This window comes from Oryza sativa, chromosome 2, assembly GCF_034140825.1.
Source record: "Oryza sativa Japonica Group chromosome 2, ASM3414082v1".
In the NCBI taxonomy this organism is placed as follows: domain Eukaryota; kingdom Viridiplantae; phylum Streptophyta; class Magnoliopsida; order Poales; family Poaceae; genus Oryza; species Oryza sativa.
Window position 1 is genome coordinate 24,998,789 of NC_089036.1, and position 24,868 is coordinate 25,023,656.

Sequence of the window (24,868 nt, forward strand, 5' to 3'; positions counted from 1 at the left end):
TCTGTAACCCGCTGCGGGCAACGGCCGGACGTGCAATCCACCAGACCACCACCGAAACCGCCCCTGTGGTCACACTCTTCCTGCAGGCGCGCGCATGAACACGATCCAAGGCGGCAAGCCGGCCTAGCTACCTCCCGGCCGGGGCACGTAAATGCGGCTCCAAATCAACCAACCACCTCGCATCATTCACCGCATTTGCCAGTATCTCACCTGGCAATTTTTTTTACCTTTGCTGCAAAACAAGTTGTTCGTGTGTCGATCGAGCCAGAGCTAGCCAAGGCCTCTATAAAAAGAGGGATCGATCTACCCAGCTACTACTCGAGCCACTGGCACTAGTGGACTAGTAGAGCGTGCATCTTGATCACAGTAAGGACAGGTAGAGAGTCAGCAGTGCTTCTCACGTCCGCGAGCGAGAATGGTCGCTGCTCTCGTCGTTCCTCTCCTCGTCGGCCTATTGGCTGTGGCTGCTGCACCGGCGCCGGCGTCCGCGGAGCGGGCCTTCTTCGTGTTCGGCGACTCCCTCGTCGACAACGGCAACAACAACTACCTGATCACCACGGCGCGCGCCGACGCGCCGCCGTACGGCATCGACTACCCGACGCACCAGGCCACGGGCCGGTTCTCCAACGGGCTCAACATCCCCGACATTATCAGTGCGTAGTACTTTAACTCCTGCATATTTCAGAAACAGTGTGTCGACACGTTTTGCCGAAGAGCTGACGACCATGGGCGTTTTCTTCAGGCGAGCATCTTGGGGCCGAGCCTGCATTGCCGTACCTGAGCCCTGAGCTCCGAGGGGACAAGCTGCTCGTCGGCGCGAACTTCGCGTCGGCCGGCGTCGGGATCCTGAATGACACCGGGGTGCAATTCGTACGATAAAAAATGCTCAATTCATTTCACTTCAATTCACGGCCGTCATTGTGTTTCCGTGTTTCTTCTCAAGATTTTCATGTGCAACCATGTGGGTGTTTGTGCGTGAACACAGGTGAACATAATCAGGATCGGCGATCAGCTGCAGTACTTCCGGGAGTACCAGCGCAAGCTAAGGGCTCTGGTCGGCGAGGAGCAGGCGAAGCGGATCGTGAATGGTGCTCTGGTGCTCATCACGCTGGGAGGCAACGACTTCGTGAACAACTACTACCTCGTGCCCATGTCCGTGCGGTCGCGCCAGTACGCCATCCAGGACTACGTCCCGTTCATCATCTCCGAGTACAGGAAAATCCTCTCGGTAATTAAAGTGCACGAGATCGCCTTGTGGCAGTAGCAGTAGTAGAGTAGTGTACTAGTTCACGACCTACCACCGCGCAACTGTCAACTCAATTGGTGGTTGTCACGCTCACGCACGCGCTGACACACCGGCTGCTTGCGCGTGTGCGTGCAGAGGCTGTACGAGCTGGGGGCGCGGCGCGTGATCGTGACGGGGACGGGGCCGCTGGGGTGCGTGCCGGCGGAGCTGGCGCTGCACAGCCGCCGCGGCGAGTGCGCGGCGGAGCTGACGCGCGCCGTGGACCTGTACAACCCGCAGCTGGTGAACATGGTGCGCGGCCTCAACCGCGCCATCGGCGCCGAAGTCTTCGTCACCGCCAACACCAACCGCATGAACTTCGACTACATCTCCAACCCCCAGAACTACGGTATATACGTGCTCCCGCGACGGCGGCGACCGTTTGATCGATCGAAGCCGAACGCCGAACTTGACTGATCTGAACCCGTTGATTGCTTTGGCAGGTTTTACGAACGTGCAGGTGGCGTGCTGCGGGCAGGGGCCGTACAACGGGATCGGACTGTGCACGGCGGCGTCGAACGTGTGCGACGACAGGGAGGCGTTCGCGTTCTGGGACGCGTTCCACCCAACGGAGAAGGCCAACCGCATCGTCGTCGGCCAGTTCATGCACGGCTCCACCGAATACATGCACCCCATGAACCTCAGCACCATCCTCGCCGTCGACGACGAGGAACGGCGCCTCTAGATAAATAGATAGATATGTACACCGATCATCGATCGATCGTCAGGACTATACTAGTTACCATCAATGGCACGGAGTATAATACACTCTCCACGTGTAACAATTTCAGTTGTTTCTAGTGTATCTGTTGGCTGATTTCAGAATTGTTGGTGCTTTCGTGTTGTAGAGAAAAATGGACTACTCCTACCTGCATCGAGACAGTAGCGCTAGCACGAACAGGCGTGAGCCAGCTTCTAACGCAAACCAGAATTTGAAATTCCTTTCCGTTGCAATCATCCACGGCTCATCTCCTCCGCCTCCTCCTCCTCACCTCGAGACACCAGAGGCATTATCCGCGCGCGGCTTCTCCTGCCATTCCTTCTCCCACCTTCGTTCCCTCGCGAAGCAGCCGCTCCTCTCTCTCGCCATCTCTCCGACTCCTCCGGTCCAAATCCCCCCCCCCCCCCTCCAAATCCGGTTCCACCAACCAGCAGTAAGCAAGCCTCTCCCTCTCCGCCTCTCGTCTTCCTACGCTGCGCGCCTCCGCCCGCTCGGTTCGTCCGCGAGTTCCTGATCGTGATCGAGCCGGTTCGGCTCCGATCGCCGGCCGCCGCGCGCAACGTGTTCGACGAAATTCCTCGGCGGCGGGGCTACTCACCCGCGATCGCTCGATTTTTCTGCAGGGACCGCACGCGATGGCGGCGATGGGACATCTCGGCGACCCGTACGCGCTGCGCTCCGTCGCGGACCTTCCCCCGCCATTCCGCTCCGTTTTCGGGTTCAGGTGCGCGCGATGCATCATCGCATTTGCCAATATCAAACTCCGTGGGCCGCGGTTACGGTGTTTGCACGGTGCATTTCTGTGTAGTTGTATGATCGCGCTCACACATTCAGTAGATTGAGATTTTGAGTAGCCTTGTAGTCGTAGTGCATCAGGCTAACAAAACACTTCTGTGGAATGTGGATTACGGTATGAAACGTGGAGTAGCTGGGATGGGGTTTTACAGTGGCATCCTGCGTTCCGTGCAGGTATTTCAATTCGTTGCAGAGCGAGTGCTTCCCTGCATGCTTCCTCTCGGATGTAAACATGGTTATCTCTGCGCCTACTGGGAGTGGCAAAACCGTGCTGTTCGAGCTCTGCATTCTAAGGCTTCTCTCAAGGTTCCTCTCATCAGAGTGGAGGTTTAATTTGATCAAAGGAACCCTGAAAACAGTATGTGTCAAGTACCTTCTTAGCTTTTCTATACACTTTAGGGATTCACTTTGTATGTTGAGGATACGAATGTCTAATTTTTACCATGTGCTTAATTTGAACTGCCTGGTAGATCTATATTGCTCCAATGAAGGCGTTGGTGCAGGAGAAGTTGCGTGACTGGAACATGAAGCTGGGCTCGTTGGGGATCAGTTGCTTGGAGATGACTGGTGACAATGAATTCTATAACACCAAATCCATACATGATGCTGACTTAATTCTCACAACTCCTGAGGTATATGTGACTGCTTGCTTTGCTTTACACGGTGTAAAAAGAGGATTGGCACAACTGCTAGCCACTTCCTTGTTTTTTAACCAACATCTTTATGTTTGCAGAAGTTTGATTCTGTGAGTCGTCATGGAATAAGAGATGGTGGACTGGGTTTCTTCAGTGACATTGCTCTGGTCCTTATTGATGAAGTTCATCTCCTCAACGATCCTCGTGGAGCTGCCCTAGAAGCAATTGTCAGTAGAATAAAAATGCTTTCTCGACTTGGCACAATGAAGATTGCTCCTTTGGCAAATGTTCGATTCATAGCAGTTTCTGCCACTATCCCTAATATTGAGGATATAGGTTGGTAAACTCCAAGCAGTATGGTCCCAACATGTCTCTATTTTATTTACATTACCAGATTATGTTCTGTTAAAGATTACTTACGTTTTGGCTTTGCTTGGATCTCAGCGGAGTGGCTTGCAGTACCGTCTGAAGGAATAAAAAGGTGATGAGAAGCAACTTCATCAAGGATACCACCACTAGAACTTCCTTATCTATATATTCCTTTTGCAGATTTGGAGAAGAGATGAGGCCAGTGAAGTTGACAACCAAGGTTTTTGGTATGGTTCTTGTTTCTCATCATATTGCAAATATTTGGCCAAAGCGTAAGAATTAGGACATTTGATTTACTTATTATGTCAAAGTGAGAAGAAACTGTGTCATGAATACCTCCATCCTACACCTGCAACTTCCTCACAGAATCAGTCATGAAATGATGTTCGAATAGATCATTATTTTTGTTTTACTCCACAAAATCATGAACTCTTGAAAATGCCACTTTGATTACTTAGCATGTCCTGACAGCCTTACAACACTTAAACCAGCAATTTATATGTTTGACCTAATCTATATCTGTTTCACTGTGCTATTTAGGTTATGCTCCAGCAAGAAATGACTTCCTGTTTGAGAGGGTATGCATTTTCTTACTATCTGAGAATGTTCCTTCTTTAAAATGAGAAGGGACAATTAGGGCGTGTGCTAAGTCAGATGTCTTCTTCATCTCCTTGAGCTGTACTACTGTACTGATAATTTGTGCATAATCACTGAATCGAATCTGATATATTTATTTTCTTTATTTCTTTCTACTTGTAGAGACTCCAAAGTTTCATTTTCGGTAAGTTACATCTACCTATCTGTCAATTGTACTTTAAGTTAAGTTAGCAGAATTTCAGGATTCAAAATAAAGGATAATATTGATACAGATATACTGATGCAACATTCAAGAGGAAAGTCTGCACTTGTTTTCTGTTCTACTAGAAAAGGCGCACAAGAAGCAGCACAGTGCCTTTCACAAACTGCGAGTTCTCTAGGCTATTCAAATCCATTTATGAAATCGATGCAGCAGTATGAACATCTAAAGGAGGCTGCACTAACCTGTAGCGACAAGCAGTTGCAGGCTTGTCTCGTACATGGAGGTCATGTTGAATCTTGTTCTCGACCCACGATACCTTCACAACCTACAATGGTTTCCCATGTTTTGATGTGTTGCCTAACATTACACTGATTGGTGATGCATATCTTATTTCAACTTTTCAGTTGGTTATCACAACGGTGGTCTTTGCCTAAAGGATAGGAGTGTCGTTGAGGGACTTTTCCTGAAGGGTGATATTCAAATTCTTTGCACGACGAATACTTTGGCACATGGGATCAACTTACCTGCTCACACAGTGGTGATAAAGTCAACACAATTTTTGTGAGTTCATTTTAAATATTCAGTGATTGAGTTAGCCTCTATCATCTTAATGATTTTTCTCTGATATTCATTCTATTTTTCAGCAACAAAGAGAAGGGTCTGTATGTAGAATATGAGAGATCCATGGTTCTTCAGGTATACATACTATCATGTCTCATTTCCACCAGTAAATACATCATTGTTGATATGCAATAATATTATTCAGTTTTGCTTCATGAAAGTATATGTGATTTTGTTATCTTTGATGTGTAGTCTTAATGCTACTCCCTCTGTTCCATATTGTAAGGTGTTTCAGTTTGCCCTAAGCTAAACTTCTCTAACTTAGACCAAATTTATAGAAAAATGCACCCACATCTATAATATCAAAATAGTTGAATTAAATTCACCATAAATTATGTCTTGATAATGTATTTATTTGGTATTGTAGATGTTAAATATTTTTCTATAAACTTGGTTAAGTTTATCGGAACCAACATATACGCTGTAAAGTGCATGAGAACATAATCTATCATGACCTTTCACTCTATACTTATACAATAACTTTTTGCTTGGGCGGGTGTTATGTTAAGTTGGTTATGACATACTTATTGCCAAAAGTTTATTATTGGAATAGTTATTTATGAAAAAAGAGGTATATCAGATGTTCTAAATTTCATGCTGCATATAAGTTCAATTGTTTATCATAAAGCAAAGTTGATTCTGACATACTTATTGCCACAACATCATATCGTTTGATCCTTTTCTTTGACGAAAACACATCATTTGATCTTATATCTGCAAAACACTTGAAATTGGACGTGCAAATTTCATGCCACATACTAGTTCAATTATTTATAGTGTAATGTGTAAGATCATATTTTTTTAATTAAAACTAACATGCATTTAAAGCATTGTAGTTCAGAGCATTTTGTGATTCAATTATAAAATTATACTATATGGTTTCCTCTTGCTTCTAACAATGCCCCTCCCCTTATTTGGGTGATCTACAGATGTGTGGAAGGGCTGGGCGTCCACCATTTGATGATACTGGAACAATTATAATCATGACAAGAAGAGAGACAGTAAAGGATCTATATTTTCCACTCTTGTTAACTCTGAGATATTTTGATACCATTATTGGGCAAAATTGGCTCTATAGGTCTTTTGTGCTAACCTGTTATATCTTGTAGGTGCATCTATATGAGAACCTTCTAAATGGATGTGAGATGGTGGAGTCTCAGTAAGTGTTTTATGTTCAACTGAAAACTAATAATTTCACCTAGTTGACTTTGACATGGACTGCATACCATTTCAAACTTCTCGCTGAGTATAGATGCTATGACCAGGTTACTTCCATGTGCGGTTGAGCATCTAAATGCAGAGATTGTTCAGCTGACGGTGTCTGATATAACTTTGGCTATTGAGTGGCTCAAGTGCTCGTATTTGTACATCAGGATAAAGAAGGCATGGGCAAATTAGTATTATTAAATCTTTAAATCCATTTCGCTTAAATGCATAAACTGACTTTGACGAATTGAATTACCAGAATCCTCAGCATTACGGAATTAAGAAAGAAATTCCACGTGAACTTCTTGAAAAGCAAATGAAAGGTATATCTTTCTTGGATTTTGTAGAATTCATGGTTCTATGGGATTTTGATCGTTATGAACTCAATTTACAGATATATGTGTTGAGAAGATCCATGAGCTGGGGGAGTATGGTCTAATTTGGACAGATGAAGATGGTTTCCTTCTAAAACCATTAGGTAAATTTTCTATTTTTTTTATTAAAAAAATGATGATACAAATTAATACAGGTCTATTGGTACAAGCTTACGCTATACAAATTGAAGTTTAGTCTTTTGCCAATTCCACGCTTCTGCAAAATAGTTTGGCTTTAGTTGGAAAACGGTGTGTCCTCACTTTGTGGTACGCCTTGTGTGTTTCCCATCTGCACACCTACCTACATTGTGGAAAGTAGGCTTTTGATGGTGTGCCCACTAGCATTGCTTAATATCTGTGGCTTTTGTGCAATTCAGTTTTGAGGAGAGAATAGAAGCACTACCATCTATAGTATCCACCAACCTGATCCATAGCAAATCTTTCTATTAATTTGGGCTAAATACATTACAGTTGTTCCTTTGAACTGGATTCGTTGTATAGTGCATGTCAAAGTGTCCAAAGGATTCAATTCCGAACCACATCATTGTATCTAAAATACATTTAGGTAATAGGCCTAGATTTGACTGGGGATGGAAAATGAGCATTACACTATGGACAACATGCATTTCTTCAACCTGTTTCAAGTACGGAGTTTGAGCTTATGATTGGTGTGGTGTTGAGGTTTTCCGAGTTCCGACCTCAGCAACCTTAACAACTAACATAGACCAGTGCTTCAATATCTGAGCTGTAACATTGACAGCTATTCAGCTAGCTCCAATACATGCTTGAATATCTGGGGTGCGATCGTTCAGTCTTATAGTTCAAGTAGATAACATGAAATATCTGTGTACGTTTTCTGATCATGACCTTAACAGCTGACACTAAAATGTACACCGTCTTCTCCAAATTTAATGGGGTTCGTTTTTGTAAGAAGTTCTGCTGGCAAACATGGCAGGTCCTTTGACGGCTGGGTATTCAACTTGAAGCCTACTTCTGTCCCATAACTTCAATAGTTTTGTTACTATTCTTCTAGTGTTTCTCGTTCTGTTTGCCCATCTGTTCAACTCCCTTGCTACTTAGATGTCTCCTCAGCATTCCAGTTACTCAGTTCATTTGCATATTAAAGATGACTCTTCTGAGATATATATTTTCTACTCAGAACCTGGGAGGCTGATGACAAAATTCTATCTGAAATTTGATACTATGAAGCTTATTGTCAAAGCTTCTGCCTGTTGCACTTTGGAAGATCTGTTGCATATCATCTGCCACTCTGCAGAGATTACTTGTAGGTAACTCCAGTTTATTCTAATTAATAATTAAATATAATAAATTAGCGATTTGATTTTTTTTCTGTAATATCAAGGGATCCAACTACGACGAAATGAGAAGAAGCTCCTTAATGAGATAAATGCTGACAAAGAGGGAAGGCTTTGGTTCCATGTTGTTGGTGCAAATGGGAAAAGGAAGAAGCGTATTCAAACAAGAGAAGAAAAAATATTTATTCTGGCAAATGATTGTTTAACTGGGGACCCTCTAGTCCATGATCTATCTCTCAACCAGGTAATTTGTTTGTCCAGTTCAAAATACCATTTGATTTTGTCACCTATTCTTTTGACATATTTTAATTTTTGCGATTTGATGCAGGAAATGAATTCAATATGCTCAAATGGATGCAGGGTTGCCAAATGCATGAGAGAATATTTTATATACAAAAAGAATTACAAGTCTGCCATAAGTTCTATGCTCCTTGCGAAATGCTTACACCAAAAACTTTGGGAGAGTAGTCCATTTTTGCTGAAGCAATTGCCTGGAATTGGAATTGTCACAGCAAAGGTTATTAACTTTATTATCTTTATTGGGTATGTAATTATGTTTATGTATCTGCAGTCTGCATAATTAATGCTTGAGGTTATCACTGTCATCCCAGGCACTGAAGACTGCTGGAATTGATTCTTTTGAGAGTTTGGCAACTGCTGATGCTAGGAAGATAGAATCCGTAACAGGACGAAATTATCCATTTGGAGATAGCATAAAAAGTTATTTGCCATCATTAGGCCCCAAAATTGATATAAACATAGAGGATGCTGGAAACAGACAGGGAAAATCAACAATTATTGTAACACTGACTCGCCTATCACAGGCAGTAGGATCCAGTAAACAAAATTACGCTGATATGGTACCCTCTTTAACTTTATTTTGGATCAATTGACACTCTTGAAACCTAAATTTTTACATGATTTTTTGTCAGGTTGTGGGATCAGAGGAAGATAATGCGATCCTCTTTCATGAGAAAATAAAGTCAGTGGTTTTGTTCTCTCAGTTGATATCCTTTACAGTATATTACCTGTCCTTTGCTGTCTATTTCCTCTCCTGATATTTGCTTATCTGTTTTTCTTGTGGTGGTTGCTGCACCATTTCTAATTCTTCTGTGAAGGACTCAAGAATTTTCCAGGTAATATTTCTGTTGTTATTTCAGTTAATGCTTCAATCCTTCTATAGAAAGTTAAAAGTAAATGATCTTTGATTGAGCCGTTAAAAATAATGAGAAAAAGAAACAGATTTGTCATCAGATTCGTAGTACTAGGAAGTGTCACATCCCTCCAAAATCCCTTATATTATGGGACAGAGGGAGTATTTAGCTGCATTCTCAGCTCGGACGTCTAAGTTGTAGCTCAGCTGTTCACAAATACTCTTAACTGGCTAATTTGAAAATTGCAGTCCATACTCTGTCAAACTGTATGTCCCATGCCCCCCAAATGCCAGGGCTACTCTGAAGGTTGACGTCATTTTTGAAGAATATGGTAATATTACCATTGGGGAACTATAGATCAAAAAATGAAATTTTCATCTATAATGTGTACGATTTTATGCTGACATAGTTTATATCTTTAATTTTATGTTCAAGTTGGTCTTGATATCCACAAGAAGCATGTGGTCAGCAGGGAAGATTTTCATGTGACCAAAGTGTTTGGGATTAAAAAGGCAGAACCCTTGTACAATCTGCCTGCAGAGAGCTGTTTGGTTAGCTCTAAAACAACTCGGACAAATCAATCTAAGTATCATAATGGACAGAACCCACTTTCTAAAGAGGTATGTGTTATAGAAGATGATTTTAGGGCCAAAGCTCCAGACAAAGATGATAATGATCTGGAAATTCTGGGAACAAGAGAGTACAACAACTTAGCTTCACTGTAAGTGCTTAACCTTCTCTACATTGCCAAGGATTCCATAATCAGTGCAGAGAAAATAGAACACCTATCCGGTGGCTATCATTCTACACACAGACTTTTTTTTTTATTTAATTTTCTGCAAGGATTGCAATATGTCACCACAGAATTGCAATAGATCACAGCTATTAGTGAAATTTCTAACATGTATTCGTCATCCTTGTAATTATTTCTTTATTTATAACCATTTTTTCCGAAAGTTCTCTACTATCTGAATATAGAATATAGCGTTCTAACTTCTAAGGTGATATTTTGATGACTACAGGGAGGCCCCAAGCTTTACTCTACTGCATGAAGAAGATTATGAAGGTAACACAATTCTATATGACACTATGCACATCTATTGTGTTTCATTTGTGCTCTTGCATGAAAATTTGTGTTATCATGTTCAGATGTTCCAGATGTATTGGCTTCTGAACCAGTAGAGGCAGAATGCAAAAGTGCCACCAACAACACAATTTTTGATCACATACGCAAGAAATCCAGAGATTTCCCCAATCTAATGTTGTCGAAATCCATGGATAGTTCTTATGAACCTTTGATACTGAAGAAAATGAAGACATCGGGCGATCAGTTTGGACTAGATCAGAGCAGTCTGCATGCATATGAAGTCACGCCTATGGTCTTTGATCGTACTGAGGCTAGAGTCTCTCCAAACAATACAGATGAGAGGTGCCGCAACATCCTGACCAGAACTGCAGAAACTAGATCCTTTCAGTTTACGGGCAAAATGGACAGTATATCTCAGAAGAGCGAGATCCTGAACAGAACTCAAGGCAAAAACTCTACTCAACTTGCGGGTAAAAAAGCATTTGAAAAGAGCAAGACCCCAGATGAGAATTCACTTCACTTTGTAGGTAAAAGGGACAGCTCGTCTGAGAAAAGCAAGGCTCTAAGCAAGACTCCAGATGAGAATTCTCTTCAGTTTTTAGGTAAAATGGACAGCTCATCTGAGAAGAGCAAATTCTGCTTCAGCAGTCCTCTTGCAGATTTCCAGCCTATGCAATGTACAAAGCAAGTTGCAGCCTCAGTCCAACCTCTCACGATTCAGGATTATTGCAAGGATATTTTGGCGAGTGCAAAGAGCAGTGGGACTGGCGCATCTTTTCTTGACGTTAAGAGTGTCTTCTCATTTCTCTGACCCACAGTGGCGATCTTGTGCAGCATACCTTGAAATGCCCGAATATGTATTGTAATATGCCAGATGCTTAGCGAAAAATCTTCCCGAGGACTAAGGTTTCAGCTTCGCATAAATATGTTCAGCGCTTCAAATGCCTTTCTATATGTAATGCATAGTGCTTTCACTCGATGTGTTTAGTAAATCTTGCCCTCTATATTTTCCTCCAGTATCCAGTACTCCCACGGAACAAAATGGGTAATGGAGAAAAAATAAGTGCATATGCCTATGTGTGGTACATGTACAAGCTGTTATTAGCTGCACAAACTATGAAGTTTTCCATCGGGTGCCAAGCTAAATGTGTCACCTTTGATGTCATGTTACATTTAGTGTCCTCCCGGCCGTCAGATCTTGGTCCATCTTGACCTGCAGGGGAAGAGAATTTGCAGAGCACACGCTAAAAGCTTCAGTTCTAAAGTAGAGGCGTCACTGAAAGAATGCACAAAGACACATTAAAAGAATAACTTGATGAATTATTCGAACCTTTTCTCTGGATTCCGCGAGCAAAATTGCTGAGCAACCCTTGACTCTTTGCAGAGGGGAATGATTGTATCCTGAATTCTTCACCGTATTAGATCAGCCTTGCTAAATTTAAGTCATTTGGCAGCGTCAAAGCGACAGTAAAAGAACAAAGCTAAGTACCTGTAAGGGTTCGTGCTAGCTTCCAACGTAGTTCCGTTGGGATTTGCAGCAGCACGAGAGAAAATTTTGAATGTATTGCTGAACACAAAGAACCACGAGATGGATAAGGATGGGCACTAACAGTATAGCCTTATACTCCAGATATGAGGTTGATGTGTTGCAGCAGTAGAAACCTGTAAGATCCAGTGGCGAAGTAGTCCCCGCCCTTGCTGGAGCAGCAGCTGAACCTGTCGAAAATGCAGTCGTTGTTGTACAGCTCCGACAGCTGCAAAAGAATTCTTAACTTCTTGTGTTGTTGTGTTCTGACTGACACAGCTGACCGGGCGATGTAAGACAGTGAAATGCTTCTGTGCTGGATAAATGATGTACCTTAGGACGAAGGAACTCATGCACCTTGTAAGTTGCAACAGGGGAGCTCTCCACGCGCAAGTCCCAGAGCTGCAAATGGCGAAGTTAACTGAAGTTATTCAGGAACACTGAAGGTTTCAGTATCCAACCATCCATATGACACGCTGCCTGTACACTTGGACCTTTTTAGAAGCCATGTCAAGTGGAATTCAGAATACCTTCAGGTTCATGTAGTCTCGAGTTAGCAGATACTTCCCATCTCCGGTGAACTTCACATCGGAGATGCAAGAGATGATCTCGGTGAAGAGCGTCCTAGGCTGCACGCTGTTCCCACGATCCTGGAATCTGAAAAACAGTAACGAACCATTTTGCATTTTTCAGAGAAAAAAAAAGAAAGGTACAACATCAGCTAATTAATTAGCCAGCCTCTTACATTCTGACGTTGCGGTCGCACAGCGCCGACTGCCGCAGGTCGACCAGCCGGACGAAGCCCCTCGAGCTGCCGAAGGCGAGGAGGCTGCACGACGACGGGTGGAACTCTGCCGAAGTGATCACCTCTGATCGAAAAAAAAAAAGGCAACAGTTAGTGTTCAACCCTTCGGTTTCGCCGTTCATTCATGACTTCTTTTATTATGCAGTTATATGCGGGAAGCTTGAGTGGACGTCCACCCACTTATTGCATGTTATTTAAATGATTATAAAAAAAATTAAAAAAAATATGAACAAGATAGATCAATATGTAATATATCAATTCACAAACATGTAAGTTAAAATTCAACTTCTACAAATTATAACAAAAATAACAAACAAAACTCAAATTACTGTATGTATATTTACAATTAAATTTGTTATTTTTGTTACAACTTATAGAAGTTGAATTTGAACTTACATGTTTGTGGAGTGATATATTACATATTGATCTCTCTTGTCAATTTTTTTGAAAATTTTCCGTAACCATCTAGCTGACATGCAATAAACGGGTGGACGTCCACTCAAATTATTAGAATCCATCTCTATGTATATGCAAACTGTTTTTGAGCAAACAAATGAAACTAAATCACCTACGAGATCCTCCATGTCCGCGGGCTTCATGTCCACGACGTTGAAGCACTGGTCCGTCACCTCCAGGTGCCACAGGTTGATCCTGAGGTCGTCGGCCGACACGAACGTCTCCCCGTCACTGCACACATGAAAAAGAGAACAAATCTACATTATGACCTCGTTAATTCTCAGAGTTGAGACAGAATGGCATGACACAGGTTGTAAACTTGTACTGTAATAGCTGGATCAACCAACCTACCAGTTGTTCGAAATGGAGTTGATGTTGTACACATGAGCACGGGCGAACACTCTCCGGCACTTCGCGGTATATCCTTCTCCAACCTCACTTGCCTGATCACACATGGTTACACAAAAGGCACAATTCAAACGAGTTCAACCGAAGATTCCAATGCTGCAGATAGAACATTACCTTTTCGGAATGTTCAGCCGAATCAGGGGACAAATAGTTCCTAGCTTTCTTGCTCGCCCACTCGTAATAATACCCATTTCTTACGCTCGAATCACCCTCCCCGAGCAGCGCGATCTCGGACAGCGACGCCGAAGTCGGAGTGCTCCGCCGCCGCCGCGGCTGGCCGTTCCCTTTCCTCGACCTGTGTTCGGAGACCTGCCTTGAAGCTATAAAATCATTACATTCTAGCTACTAATCCTACAGAAAAGAAGAGCTTGAACTATCAACAAGGTGATCTCAATGCCGTGTTCGATCGATACATATACCTTCCAGAGCTTGACGGTGCGGTCGTTGGTGGCGAGCATGGACAGCGACGAGCTGTTCGGCCGCGCGCACCATCTCAGCTTCTTCACCTTCTCGCCGATCTCCAAGCTGTGCAGAACGTCGAACTGTGTACTGCCTACTGATCAGTAAGAGTGTACTACGATTTGCAAATGTCGTAAGCCGTCTCGATCGATGGGTGACTCGCTCACCTCCTGCTCGTGGCTCTGGAACTCCGCCATGTAGGCGTACGCCGGCGGCGCCGCCGCGGCGTAGTCCGTGCGCTCCAGGTCGGCGCGAGACGGCGGCGGCGGCGGCTGCGGGGCACAAGAATCGCTGGTCAACAGCCCGGCTCGTGCTGCAGGGAACCATACTGGAATAGCTAGCTTTGAGATATATTGCTGTAATTTACGTGGCTCTCGTCGTCGGTTCTTCGGAAGAGGATGACGCGCCCGGCGTGGTCGCCGGCGGCCAGGTGCTCGCCCCGGCCGTCGAACTCGATTGCCGAGATCGTATCACCTGAAAAAGAACCGGATTATTATCCTCGCTCAGACGAGAGGCCAAAATCCCTGATGGCTTTCGACATAGCGTGAGAGTTACACGTACCGTCATCTTGGAGCGTGCCGTTGTCGTGGCCTTCGCCGGCGGCGGCGAGCGGCAGTTCGCCGAGCACCTGGGAGAACTTCCAGCTGGGAAGCTGGGACGGCGGCGCCTGAGCTTCCCGGGCGCCGGAAGGGAAAGAAGAGGAGGAAACGGGGGAGGGAGCTATGGAGGTCAGGCTCCTCCTCCTCCTGCCGGCGTTGCTCATCGCCGCGACCCGCGAGGAGCTCCTTCGTCGCAACGTATCATGTGTGGGCGTCGGCGCGTCGCGCTATTCGGCGCTGGCCGGGCAAGCTCAGTGCTAGTCAGTCTATCACCTCATCTTTGGTTCGTTTTTTTGGTTCATTTCTTGGCGATTATCAGAGGCGGCCTCGGAGCCACAGGCCTCGTCGTTGTGGGACCTGGTGGCAGAAAAGGCCACAATTTTGCGTCCAGTTCTGTACTTCTGTATGTACAATTCACACTTCGCACCACACAACAATGAATGAAATGAAGATATCCCAACTCCCAAGAAGCTGCTGCTCAGAGATTCTCATGGTAGAAGTAACTGTATTAAAGAATGAAATGAATTATATGGGATTACGAGTGGAGAGAAATATGAATGCTACTGTTACGGTTAGTTTCAACGATGAATAAGAAACAGCGTGGCAAAAATACAAGTGTACAACTGCTGCAAAAGAGATTCAGATACCAAGTGATGCGTAATGTTTGGGCGTTTGTGAGTTGCAGGGCAAAACTACTAACGACAGCCACACAATTTTGGTAGCACTCTGACAAAAGTCGAGGGAGCCGCAGTATTATTTCTCATGTTCCTCAAGTCGATGAATTAGCTGCTACACATTTACAAGCGTCTATTTCTGTAGGCCTATAGAGAAGACATTAGCCCCATCAAAATGGCTACTAATCTAGCAATGAGAAGACCGGAATTCCCTTTGCATTGAAACTTGAGCATTTCACAAGTAGTTCTTCTCCGACCTCAAAATCCTTGTGTCCATTTTCCTGCAAAGGTTTCAATGTCAGTGCAATGAAATTAAAATACATAAATAATGATACTACATTGTTATGTTTAGCTAAGTTTTTGTTATTGAGGGCAATGGATCCATCCGATCTGATATTGCATTGTCATGTTCAATACTGCAAATATGGAAACATAATTTCTTTCCTAACTATCAAAGATGTTATATGTATGCGATAGTCATATAGCAGTTCTTTTTCATATAATAGAAGGACAAAAAGGACAAGCAATGTGATATTAATATTGCAAATCCCGAAGCAAATTAACTTGCTCACTAGAGAGTTTAGGTATGAAATTACCGCAAATTTATGCATTCCACGAACTCCATCACTCAACTCAAGTACTAATCCATAGGCTCGTATCTGGTAGACCTTTGCTGTAACTACGTCACCCAGCTTCATAGACCCAGACCTGAAGTTTGAGGGACTAGAATAGTTCATGATGTTACTTTTATTTTGTTCTGGAATGGCATCCAGCACATCATTTGAAGAGTCAGCTTTTTCTTTCTTATTTTTCTTGGCCGTTGTTGATGCACCTGAAGTTTTCTTAGCACTAGTTCTCTTAACTTCCTGCCTTTCGCTGGCTGGTTTAGATAGCTTAGGAGATGACTTTGCAACCTTTGGGCGTTTCTTCTTAGGATCATTTGTAACATCTTGCGCATCACATTCAGCAGCACTTCGAATTATAACTGCAGGAGTAGAACACCCAGGTGTCTCCTCAATCATGTTGTCTTCGTCTTTGCTGATGGATGGTTCAGCATTAGCATCCTTGCTAGGCATGTTCTCTACAGCCGTCCAGCCAACAACTTCTTGACTTGGCAAAGGATCAGTATGATTACTTGCTAAATCCTTCTTTTCATGGGCATGGGGCAGGGTAGCTTTAAGAGAAAGTTTAATGTTACCCCTCAAGTCCTGTCCAATGCATGTCAATGAGAGCACTTGGCCAACAGATACAACATCCGAGACCTTAGACACCTGCAGGTAGAAGGGAAATAAAATGAGCACTAAATACATATATAATAAATACAACTGATTAAAAGCTGGTTAATCAGCATTTTAGCCAGTATGAATGCAATGAACTAATGGATCACTTATACTGTGAAACGTGATTGAACCTCTTCTTGTTGCTCAAGTGTGTTTGGTTAGAACAATAGTCTCATATCACATGGGTGACTTCATGAGATTGCTCTATGTTTCCTATGGCTTAATCTCATTGGCCATCATCTACTGTAAGGTGGATGATGGATCAACACTCATCCATGGAACTATTCCTCACATCCTCTATCATGACTACAACAATGTGGAGGGGGAAGATGATGATAATGATCATTCATGATTCTCATTCTTCAAACCATACAATAAATCAAGAATGATAAGTTTGGAGCTAAGAATCAAATGACCCTAGAACATCGATTCCTCAAACCCAACAACCCTTTAACAAACAAAAAAAAAGTGTATAGGAACTTTTATCATCAATAACATTGGTATCATGTTCAGTTGGAACTGCAATCATGTACTGGCACAAATTTGAACAAGATTAGCATAGTAAATAAAACACATGATAATAGACAGTATGTTCCATATATTAATATTACAGAGTTTTTAAGAGAAAAATACCTTATCATGTGACAACTCAGAAATATGAAGTAGACCTTGCTGTCCACCATTGAATTCCACAAAAGCACCGTACTCCTTTATTGAGGAAACAACACCTTTGTACGTTCTGCCAACTTCAATTTCACGACCCACAAGAAATTCTACCTGTAATGAGGTAGAAAAGTTAGAAATTTAGAATGGTCTGGGGTTCTTCCTCCCAGGCACTTTGTGTTGTACTCATATTTCAAATTTTATAGAACAGAAGATCATGAATAAAGTGCAAGCAAAGATCACAGACCCTTTCATAAGCACAATGAATAAATAGCATATTGTTGTATTGTTGATACATACCTTCTCGATAGCCTTATCCATAATTGGTTGGGTTTTTGCTACAATAGTGACTGTACCATCACTAACAGATACCCGTGCACCTTGAGAATATGGAAGATAAGAGTTAAAACTCAGCTGATTGAGAAAAATGTGAATAAAACAGAGTGCATTGTATGTTCATGCATTCAAATATGCAGGTTATCAAATACAAATTAGTGATGAAACATCATTTTTAACCTCAAGAGAAACTCCATTCTCACACAGACTGTAAATTTAGAACCTACATAAGCGAGGTCAAGAATAGAGAAATAAAATATGAATGCTTGGTAGCAAAATGAAACTCTACCAATATTTTATATTCATATTGTCGTGCAAAAAAAACAAACTCCTGAAGTTTTGAAAGATACAAACTTGCAACCATTCGATACTAAATTAAGTGACATTTTGACCCTTACATATGTCCATGGGCTATTCTTTATGAAGTTCTGATCCTTAAATATATCCATATGATATTCTTTCATCAAATCAATGTTTTTTTTTCTAAAAAAAAAGGTGCCGTTAAGCTCTGCAAAACACTTTTTTCAAACACTGAAACACCAAGTCATCACCAATCCGCATAAATTTATGACTTTATGGTACGACAATAGCCAGGATTTCCACTACGTTGATCTATCACTCTAGTGAAATGGCATGCATCTTTACTTTTAAAGAAGAGGGAGTTGGGCTACTCTACATCGTTTGTGGCTACAAACATATAGGCATGTGTGCATTTTTTGTAAGATGTTTACAGAAAAAAATGGCATATTTGCACAAGTATATGACAATATGTAGATGTTTGATTAGCATCATGTATCATGCATGCAACATCTGGATTTAGTATAATTATTTCTTTTTTGCATAATATATTTTGGACTATAGTATGTTAAGGATTCGTTGCAACGTGCAGACATGATGCTAGTTATTTCTTGAAAGAAGTTGCACAGGGGCTTGATACCTGTTTCTTGCTCAATTTTTTTCCTGTGGAAAAGCAGTTTCCTAAGAGAATCACTGCTGAAGCTCAGTGTAGCTGCAAATGGAGGGCAATTCTGGTGTTGATCAAGCAATGTTTGCACCAAAAAAGAACTCCTTAAAAGAACTAAACTATAAGTGCACTAACAAACCTAATCGAGGAGAGCTCCCATCATTAAAAGCACGTGCAGAACTTATTTCCTGGTCCATACGGTCAAGGATTTGATTTCGAGCCTTTCGTGCAGGTTCCAAACTTTCACATATTATGTCCAACGGTATTCCAGCAGGTTTTATATCCAGTTGAATAGCAGTAATACCTCTCCTTGTTCCTGCAATTTTGAAGTCCATATCACCCAAGTGATCCTCAAGACCCTGGGAAACATCAATGGCCATGTTCAGTTCAGCACCAACCAAAATATACAGTTGGATGAAAAAGGAATAGTTATTTATAAGGATTGATGGTAGAAATGGTATGCAACTATACTTACTAAAATATCCGTTAATATGCGATAACTAGAAATATCTCCAGTTGTCTGGTCCACTTCACTGACAAGACCAACAGAAACACCAGCCACATGTTCCCTTACAGGTATTCCAGCATCCATTAAAGCCATACTTCCTGTTGCCATTCAGATGAATGAAGATAAAAAAAAAGAAATATTAAGAAACAAATCAATATTTAAGCACTTTGACACTAAAAGGAGATTCATATCAATACTCAGAAGTAGATCCTAGGAACACAAAGAAGTTAACATAACCTAAAAAAATTCAAAAATATTTTTCAGGTCTCTGCTAAGAGTCTCTGACTACTGATCTAAAACTTTATCTTCTGGACAGTAGATATTATGAAGGCAATGGAGAATGGCTAGCTTGGATTTTCTATAGATGAAAAACATGGATCCGCATTCTATTACAAATGGTTGCAGTGTATAGCCTTTCAAACAAAGGCTTCTGCGAATGAGAGAATGAGAGAATTAGGGCCAATTGCTACCAGATAAAAGATACATAACGTTTTAAAAAAAATAAAAAAGGAAATAACAGGATCTAGTTACCACATGATGCCTCTTAACACCAAAATGGAAATTATATTAGTTCATTTTAACTTTGAAGTATACTAGGACAATAAAAGAGACAAATGAAATGTACCTCCACATACTGATGCCATTGATGTTGAACCATCAGAAGCCATGACTTCTGAATTTACCCGAACTGTATATGGAAATTCACCTTCTGGGGGAAGCACAGCGAGCAATGCTTTCTCCGCAAGTGTGCCTGCAAAGTGTTACAAAATAAATAGCTGTGCAGCTGACAACCATTTTGCTTTGCAAAATTACAATGCAAAATAAGATTGGAATATAAGAAGCAGCATGTAAAGGAAGAGCTATCAATGACTAGTCTAGATATAAAACCTTGTCACTAGATGGCATTCAGCAAATTGCAACAGCCAAAGTATCCCAATACAGACCAAATGCTTAAGCTTTAAACCAGTCCTCCCCACCAGCAGATAACCACTGCCTCTCCCAAAAAAACCAGTCCTCCCCACCAGCTGATAACCACTGCCTCTCCCAAAAAAACCAGGCGGTTGGTTAACTCACCAGCTGATAACCACTGCCTCTCCCAAAAAACCAGGCGGTTGGTTAACAAAAAACCAGTTGGATCTAGTGCTTTATGCTCGATCCACACCCTCAGCTCATCTCCCAGTCGTATGGGCCCATGCAACCCATCTGTATGGGCCCATGCAATGGGTAGGCGTGTTACTAGTTAAACTAACATAACACCATTACAACCACTGCAAACTCACTGAGGTCAAGGGGGATGACCCTCACTTTTGCTAAATTTCTAATTTATTAAGAGAACTACTGGTTTTTGCCACCTAACTGTGAAGTCTGTTACTTGCCAAGGACTCAACTATCTATTGTTCACTGGTCATTTCTCCATTTTTCAACACACTCTCTTACTGAGTACACGTACCCATTGCCAAGGACTCAACTATCTATTGTTCACTGGTCCTTTCTCCATTTTTCAACACACTCTCTTACTGAGTACACGTACCCATGTGAGACTAATCTCATCGTACCAATAGGCCACAATCCAAACATGACCTTAGTTGTTTGTCTAATACTTCAGGGTAATTAACTCACTAGTTCCTATAATCTGCACACAAACATAAACTAGACAATGTACCATGTCCAACTTCACGTCGATTCAAGCCCCCACGTTTCGCAACTTCATTTATTGAAAATGGTGGAAAGCTGTAGTGAAGCATGAAACGCTTTGTTGGAGGACCAACAATTGAATCCAATCGCTGAGCATCACCAGGAGCACCAAGGGTAACTGTACATAAAACCTACAAATAAAGTAGTCCATGTGGGTGGTCACTTTACTGGAAAACAAATGTTGCAATGTTCCTTCAATTTAAAGTGTGTGCGAGAGAACCTGTGTATCCCCACGTGAAAACAGGGCAGATCCATGCAATATTGGATATGTGCTGGATTCACAGTAGAGTGGCCTAACTTCATCAAGTTGCCTGCCATCAACTCTAAGTCCTTTCTCGATTATTCTTTTGCGTATAACCTGCACAAAAGATGGGCACAAATCCATGTCAACTGAAATAACAGAAGTGACTCTACATAAGAACATAACACTGAATAAAGTAATATCAGATTTTTGTCAAGGATAGCTAGTACATCTGGGATCTACAACACCAATAAATTATGTAGGTTGTGTAAATCTAGGCATATGAAGCAAACGAAGGCTCAAAAGGATGCATCAGGACTAGAAGTTTGCTTGTCTCAATGCAAAACCGGCATGCTAAGTTTAAAGTGCTAAACAATGAGATTTGTTATACACTAATGTGTTGGATACATAAGTTACAGACTTGCCAAAGTTTATAATTTCTGTTAAATCATAAAGAAATAAAAGTGCTCTGCTATTTCTGTTAGCATGACCAGGTCATTCCAAACTTGTAAGTTTCGATGCATTTAAATTGGATGTGATAAAATCATTCAAGCAGGAAAACTAGATGTGATAAAATCATTCATGCAGAAGGGCAAAAGGTCGAATAATGACATCAGCCATCGCGCATTGCAAAATCAGGATATATGTTAGCTGTATATGTACAATAATAAGTTGACCGACATGCATGCATTTGATGTCCATCAGTTGCCAAAAATAGGTTTTTCCCTCCATTTGCAAGGCTTTAACCAAAGCAATTAGTGTGCACTACCTGTTTTCTCACTGTATCAACTGCCTTGTGAAGAAACTTCAAGCTGTCCTCATCGCATTCTTCTTCAAGCTTTGCTTTCACAGATTGTGTAATATTTTCCAAGGCTTCTCCTCGCTCAAACTGCAGAAAGAAAAATACTCAGTGAGTTCATGTTGTAAAGAAAAAGTAAAGTTTGAAACATGTTACATTTTGCTTCTCAAACAAAAGACAGGGCATAGAAAACAAATAGTGGTGGCTTGAATTCATACAAAATGGTCACAATCGAGCATTTTATTTCCCCTCCACATATTTTTTAAGGAAGAGTACAGATAACATATAATCACCTTGCCGTATGTTGAATCAGTGAAGACTTCTTCAATGGGTGCTTCTGATAATGTTCTAATTTTCTCATAGGATTTATCTGAAATCAATGAGATCTTGTACTCTTTCTTCTTTTTGCCAGCTCTCTTAGCTAATCTAAGTTGTGGGTTGATGCATTTAACTGCCTGAGAATGTGAATCAATTCATGAGGATATACTTACAATAGAGCAAGAATATGAAGATAAAATAATACCTCAGCGTGTGCAAGTTTCATTCCTGCTTGAAGATCCCTTTCAGTAATCTCACGAGCTTGCACATCTATCATTAATGTTTTATCACGAGAACACGCATAAACAAGGTTGAGGTCACTCAAACCTAACTGCAAAACACAGTTAAAGTAAAGTAAATACAACATGAGACAGCTGAAAAAAAATTCTAGCAATGTAGACCACATTTGAATCATATATGCTGATGGAGTTGGTCGTGCTACACAAAAAGACCAAAGAGAATCAAATAATTGTATGCATCTCCGTAACTGGACCAGTGCAATGACCAATATCAATACTCCTGAGATACATCGCATCCACAGACAGTACATTTCACAACACCATGGGAACAATTTATGGAGGACAGATCAGTGCAATTCCATGTGGTACTAATCGATCAGTATATACCTCATCCACCGTTGGGTTCAGCACAAAATTTCCATCAATTCTTCCTACACGAATTACTCCAATTGGTCCATTCCAAGGTATATCCGATAGCATTAATGCAGCTGAAGAGGCATTTGCAGCCATCACATCTGGGTCTTGTTTTCCATCCGACGATATAACATTTACCATGATCTAGAAAAGCAGGATGTTGCTAGGTAAATAAGTTAAGGATTTTACAAAAACTTTACACATGTTAAGAACCAAATAATAGTAGCATTCATTACCTGGACTTCATGGTAAAATCCAGGAGGAAACAATGGTCGTATTGGTCGATCGATTATACGCCCACATAGAAGCTCCCTTTCCTTAGGGGCACCTTCCCTCCGCATATATGTTGTCGGAATAACACCTTGGGCATATTGTTTCTCTTGATAATCAACCTGCATCATGAATAATAAACAAAATATCTATTAGGGCAGAGAACAAAATGGAGCTAAAAAGATGCACAAAATACAAGACAAGTGATGTCTTTAAAATGTGAGCACGTCAATATTTGTTTTCAATATTGAATTCGTCATTTCCTCAAATAAGTTAAATAAATGGAAGTTGTCGATGGGTATCAGCAGCTGTAAGAAAGGCCCAAGAACAACCAAAGCTTCTCTTTTGCATCCCACCTCAAACTAAACACCCTTCAAACCAACGGCGAGGATTACAAATGGCATTTAGCATCAGATTTTGACTTCCGCAGTCTCTTAGTGATACAAAATTGATTCTAGACAGAGCGATCATTAGCCAAATTAACTATATAATACTGCAAATCAAAACCTGCTAGTGAAAGTTTCCCAATCAAATTCAACGCTCTCTAAAACTCCATAACACGGTAACCAGGTTGGAAAATGGGGATCCGTACAGTCAGTGGGAGGAAGTCCCGGACGGGTTCGGAGGACTTGGCGGCGGCGACGGTGGAGAGGACATGGGTGTCGTCCATGGAGATCACGACGGAGCCGTTGGCGAAGCGGGCCATCTTCCCGGTCTCGAAGGAGATGACGCGCCCACCGATCTCGAACTCCTCGCGGAAGCTCTCCAGCACCTTCCGTCCCGGCGGCGGCGGCGGCGGCGCGTCCGCCTGCGCGACCTCCTCGGCCGCGCCGGAGAGGAACGCCGCGCGGCCTCCCGGGACGGAGAGCGGCGCGGGGAAGCGGGCGCGGCGGCGGCCGCCGCGCGCGAGGAGGCGGAGGGAGGCCACCGCCATCGACATGGTGGCCGCGCGCCGGTGGAGGGGAGGAGGAGGAGAGGGGTTTTGGTTTAGGGTTTAAGCGAGGCGAAGGCGAAACGGCTGGGCCTTGGTTTTTTCACACCGTATCTATGGGCCCACGTATCAGCGGGAGAATCGGCCACATCTTCTCCAGCGCGCCACCTCCCCGCGATCTGGACCGTACATGGAATGATCGACGGCTGGGAATGGTCATGGCGTGTCAAAACGCAGAACCCACCGCCGCTTCGGCGCAGTAGAGGGCGAGGCGACGCCTCCCGGGCCCCGGCGGCGGTGAGCTCCTTCTCATGACCCAGGCGGTCGCCGTGGGCCGTGGCCCAAGGTTGGTGATGAACGCTTTTCTTTTTTGAGAGTTCGTAATGGATCGCCTTCCAGACGAGTTCTTGAATTGAATTCAGTTTTTGCGCTAAGATTGCCTGCTAAGGCAGTTAAAAAGTTATTTGGATCAAGCGCTCAGTCATAACTCGGCGGTGTGTGGACAGAACAGATTGTCTGATGAACCATGAGTTCCTTTCGACACTTAAGGCTGTTGTTGGCCCGATCTTTCGGTGAGTTGTGATAACTACGATTTGGGAGAAACGTTGACGATTCGACTACAACCGTACGAGACGTTGTGTTGCGCCTTAGCGATCAATACACCTCTCCGTGGTTTGTTGATCTTGCCGGTGCAAATCAACCTTATTCCTGCAAGCAAATCGAAGAAACAAGCAAGAACAAGATAAAAGCAATCTGAATTGTAAATAGGAGTTAAATACGAATGATAAGTTGGGGTTCCGAAGAACAAGCAGACGGACGGTCTAGCCGACACGCGCGCTGCAAGCAAGTAGCAATGGCTAAACTTTAATCTATCAAAACCCAATAAACTGTAAAGGGGTACCTGACTATTTAAGGAGGTGGG

At 42.6% G+C, this 24,868-nt stretch overlaps 4 protein-coding genes across 9 annotated transcripts; 2 read left to right on the forward strand and 2 right to left on the reverse strand.

Moving 5' to 3' along the window:
* The first annotated feature begins 313 nt into the window (after positions 1–313).
* On the forward strand, positions 314–2,108 carry LOC4329992 (GDSL esterase/lipase At5g33370). Its single transcript, NM_001416719.1, has 5 exons — positions 314–653; positions 743–870; positions 986–1,228; positions 1,382–1,634; positions 1,729–2,108. The coding sequence occupies exons 1-5, from the start codon at positions 416–418 to the stop codon at positions 1,968–1,970; spliced, it is 1,104 nt and encodes a 367-aa protein (NP_001403648.1). The 5' UTR covers positions 314–415; the 3' UTR covers positions 1,971–2,108.
* A 58-nt stretch (positions 2,109–2,166) lies between these two features.
* On the forward strand, positions 2,167–12,416 carry LOC4329993 (ATP-dependent DNA helicase MER3 homolog). 2 transcript variants are annotated; one of them, NM_001416717.1, is made up of 27 exons: positions 2,167–2,439; positions 2,630–2,730; positions 2,976–3,159; positions 3,272–3,433; positions 3,535–3,772; positions 3,881–3,917; positions 3,986–4,032; positions 4,346–4,383; positions 4,565–4,586; positions 4,675–4,887; positions 5,009–5,165; positions 5,249–5,300; positions 6,155–6,226; positions 6,335–6,384; positions 6,491–6,608; positions 6,691–6,754; positions 6,826–6,909; positions 7,965–8,090; positions 8,169–8,365; positions 8,450–8,638; positions 8,733–8,981; positions 9,054–9,103; positions 9,240–9,257; positions 9,524–9,606; positions 9,711–9,996; positions 10,298–10,341; positions 10,425–11,341. In NM_001416717.1, the coding sequence occupies exons 2-27, from the start codon at positions 2,642–2,644 to the stop codon at positions 11,171–11,173; spliced, it is 3,618 nt and encodes a 1,205-aa protein (NP_001403646.1). In that variant the 5' UTR covers positions 2,167–2,439; positions 2,630–2,641; the 3' UTR covers positions 11,174–11,341. The 2 variants fall into 2 exon arrangements, with proteins under 2 accessions (NP_001403646.1, XP_066163127.1); XM_066307030.1 differs by having other exon boundaries at positions 2,233–2,500; positions 10,425–12,416.
* LOC9266142 (serine/threonine protein phosphatase 2A 55 kDa regulatory subunit B) lies at positions 10,926–15,018 on the reverse strand. 5 transcript variants are annotated; one of them, NM_001416722.1, is made up of 14 exons: positions 14,577–15,018; positions 14,383–14,489; positions 14,183–14,287; positions 13,976–14,098; positions 13,671–13,865; positions 13,500–13,591; positions 13,261–13,379; positions 12,633–12,756; positions 12,418–12,544; positions 12,221–12,289; positions 12,025–12,116; positions 11,852–11,929; positions 11,693–11,763; positions 10,926–11,575 (listed from the first exon to the last, which is right to left on the reverse strand). In NM_001416722.1, exons 1-14 carry the CDS (start codon positions 14,776–14,778, stop codon positions 11,436–11,438), a joined length of 1,644 nt encoding a protein of 547 aa, NP_001403651.1. In that variant the 5' UTR covers positions 14,779–15,018; the 3' UTR covers positions 10,926–11,435. The 5 variants fall into 5 exon arrangements, 1 of the variants encoding a protein (NP_001403651.1); XR_001543433.3 differs by having other exon boundaries at positions 11,277–11,575; positions 12,025–12,078; positions 14,577–14,918; NR_184388.1 differs by having other exon boundaries at positions 11,350–11,575; positions 13,265–13,379; positions 14,577–14,901.
* Positions 15,019–15,241: 223 nt separating this feature from the next.
* Positions 15,242–24,013, reverse strand: LOC4329995 (polyribonucleotide nucleotidyltransferase 2, mitochondrial-like). Its single transcript, NM_001416741.1, has 16 exons — positions 23,608–24,013; positions 22,982–23,137; positions 22,719–22,889; positions 22,298–22,423; positions 22,068–22,229; positions 21,745–21,864; positions 20,955–21,092; positions 20,703–20,865; positions 19,665–19,790; positions 19,007–19,137; positions 18,671–18,890; positions 18,505–18,576; positions 17,532–17,611; positions 17,202–17,345; positions 15,885–16,559; positions 15,242–15,569 (listed from the first exon to the last, which is right to left on the reverse strand). The coding sequence occupies exons 1-16, from the start codon at positions 23,953–23,955 to the stop codon at positions 15,471–15,473; spliced, it is 2,931 nt and encodes a 976-aa protein (NP_001403670.1). The 5' UTR covers positions 23,956–24,013; the 3' UTR covers positions 15,242–15,470.
* Positions 24,014–24,868: the final 855 nt, after the last annotated feature.

What these genes read in the sequence shown, in the direction of transcription:
- LOC4329993 (NM_001416717.1), top strand. Translation starts at nt 2,642, where the DNA reads ATGGCGGCGATGGGACATCTCGGCGACCCGTACGCGCTGCGCTCCGTC. An exon ending in TGTGAGATGGTGGAGTCTCA is followed by an intron (nt 6,385 to 6,490) that starts GTAAGTGTTTTA and finishes TGCTATGACCAG; the next exon opens with GTTACTTCCATGTGCGGTTG. An exon ending in TACAACAACTTAGCTTCACT is followed by an intron (nt 9,997 to 10,297) that starts GTAAGTGCTTAA and finishes TGATGACTACAG; the next exon opens with GGAGGCCCCAAGCTTTACTC.
- LOC9266142 (NM_001416722.1), bottom strand. Translation starts at nt 14,778, where the DNA reads ATGAGCAACGCCGGCAGGAGGAGGAGGAGCCTGACCTCCATAGCTCCC. An exon ending in ATGAGTTCCTTCGTCCTAAG is followed by an intron (nt 12,117 to 12,220) that starts GTACATCATTTA and finishes ATTCTTTTGCAG; the next exon opens with CTGTCGGAGCTGTACAACAA. An exon ending in GCTAGCACGAACCCTTACAG is followed by an intron (nt 11,764 to 11,851) that starts GTACTTAGCTTT and finishes TGAAGAATTCAG; the next exon opens with GATACAATCATTCCCCTCTG.
- LOC4329992 (NM_001416719.1), top strand. Translation starts at nt 416, where the DNA reads ATGGTCGCTGCTCTCGTCGTTCCTCTCCTCGTCGGCCTATTGGCTGTG. An exon ending in CAACATCCCCGACATTATCA is followed by an intron (nt 654 to 742) that starts GTGCGTAGTACT and finishes CGTTTTCTTCAG; the next exon opens with GCGAGCATCTTGGGGCCGAG. An exon ending in AGTACAGGAAAATCCTCTCG is followed by an intron (nt 1,229 to 1,381) that starts GTAATTAAAGTG and finishes GTGTGCGTGCAG; the next exon opens with AGGCTGTACGAGCTGGGGGC.
- LOC4329995 (NM_001416741.1), bottom strand. Translation starts at nt 23,955, where the DNA reads ATGTCGATGGCGGTGGCCTCCCTCCGCCTCCTCGCGCGCGGCGGCCGC. An exon ending in TTGATACAGTGAGAAAACAG is followed by an intron (nt 21,093 to 21,744) that starts GTAGTGCACACT and finishes TCTTTTGTGCAG; the next exon opens with GTTATACGCAAAAGAATAAT. An exon ending in TTTCACGTGGGGATACACAG is followed by an intron (nt 20,866 to 20,954) that starts GTTCTCTCGCAC and finishes CTTTATTTGTAG; the next exon opens with GTTTTATGTACAGTTACCCT.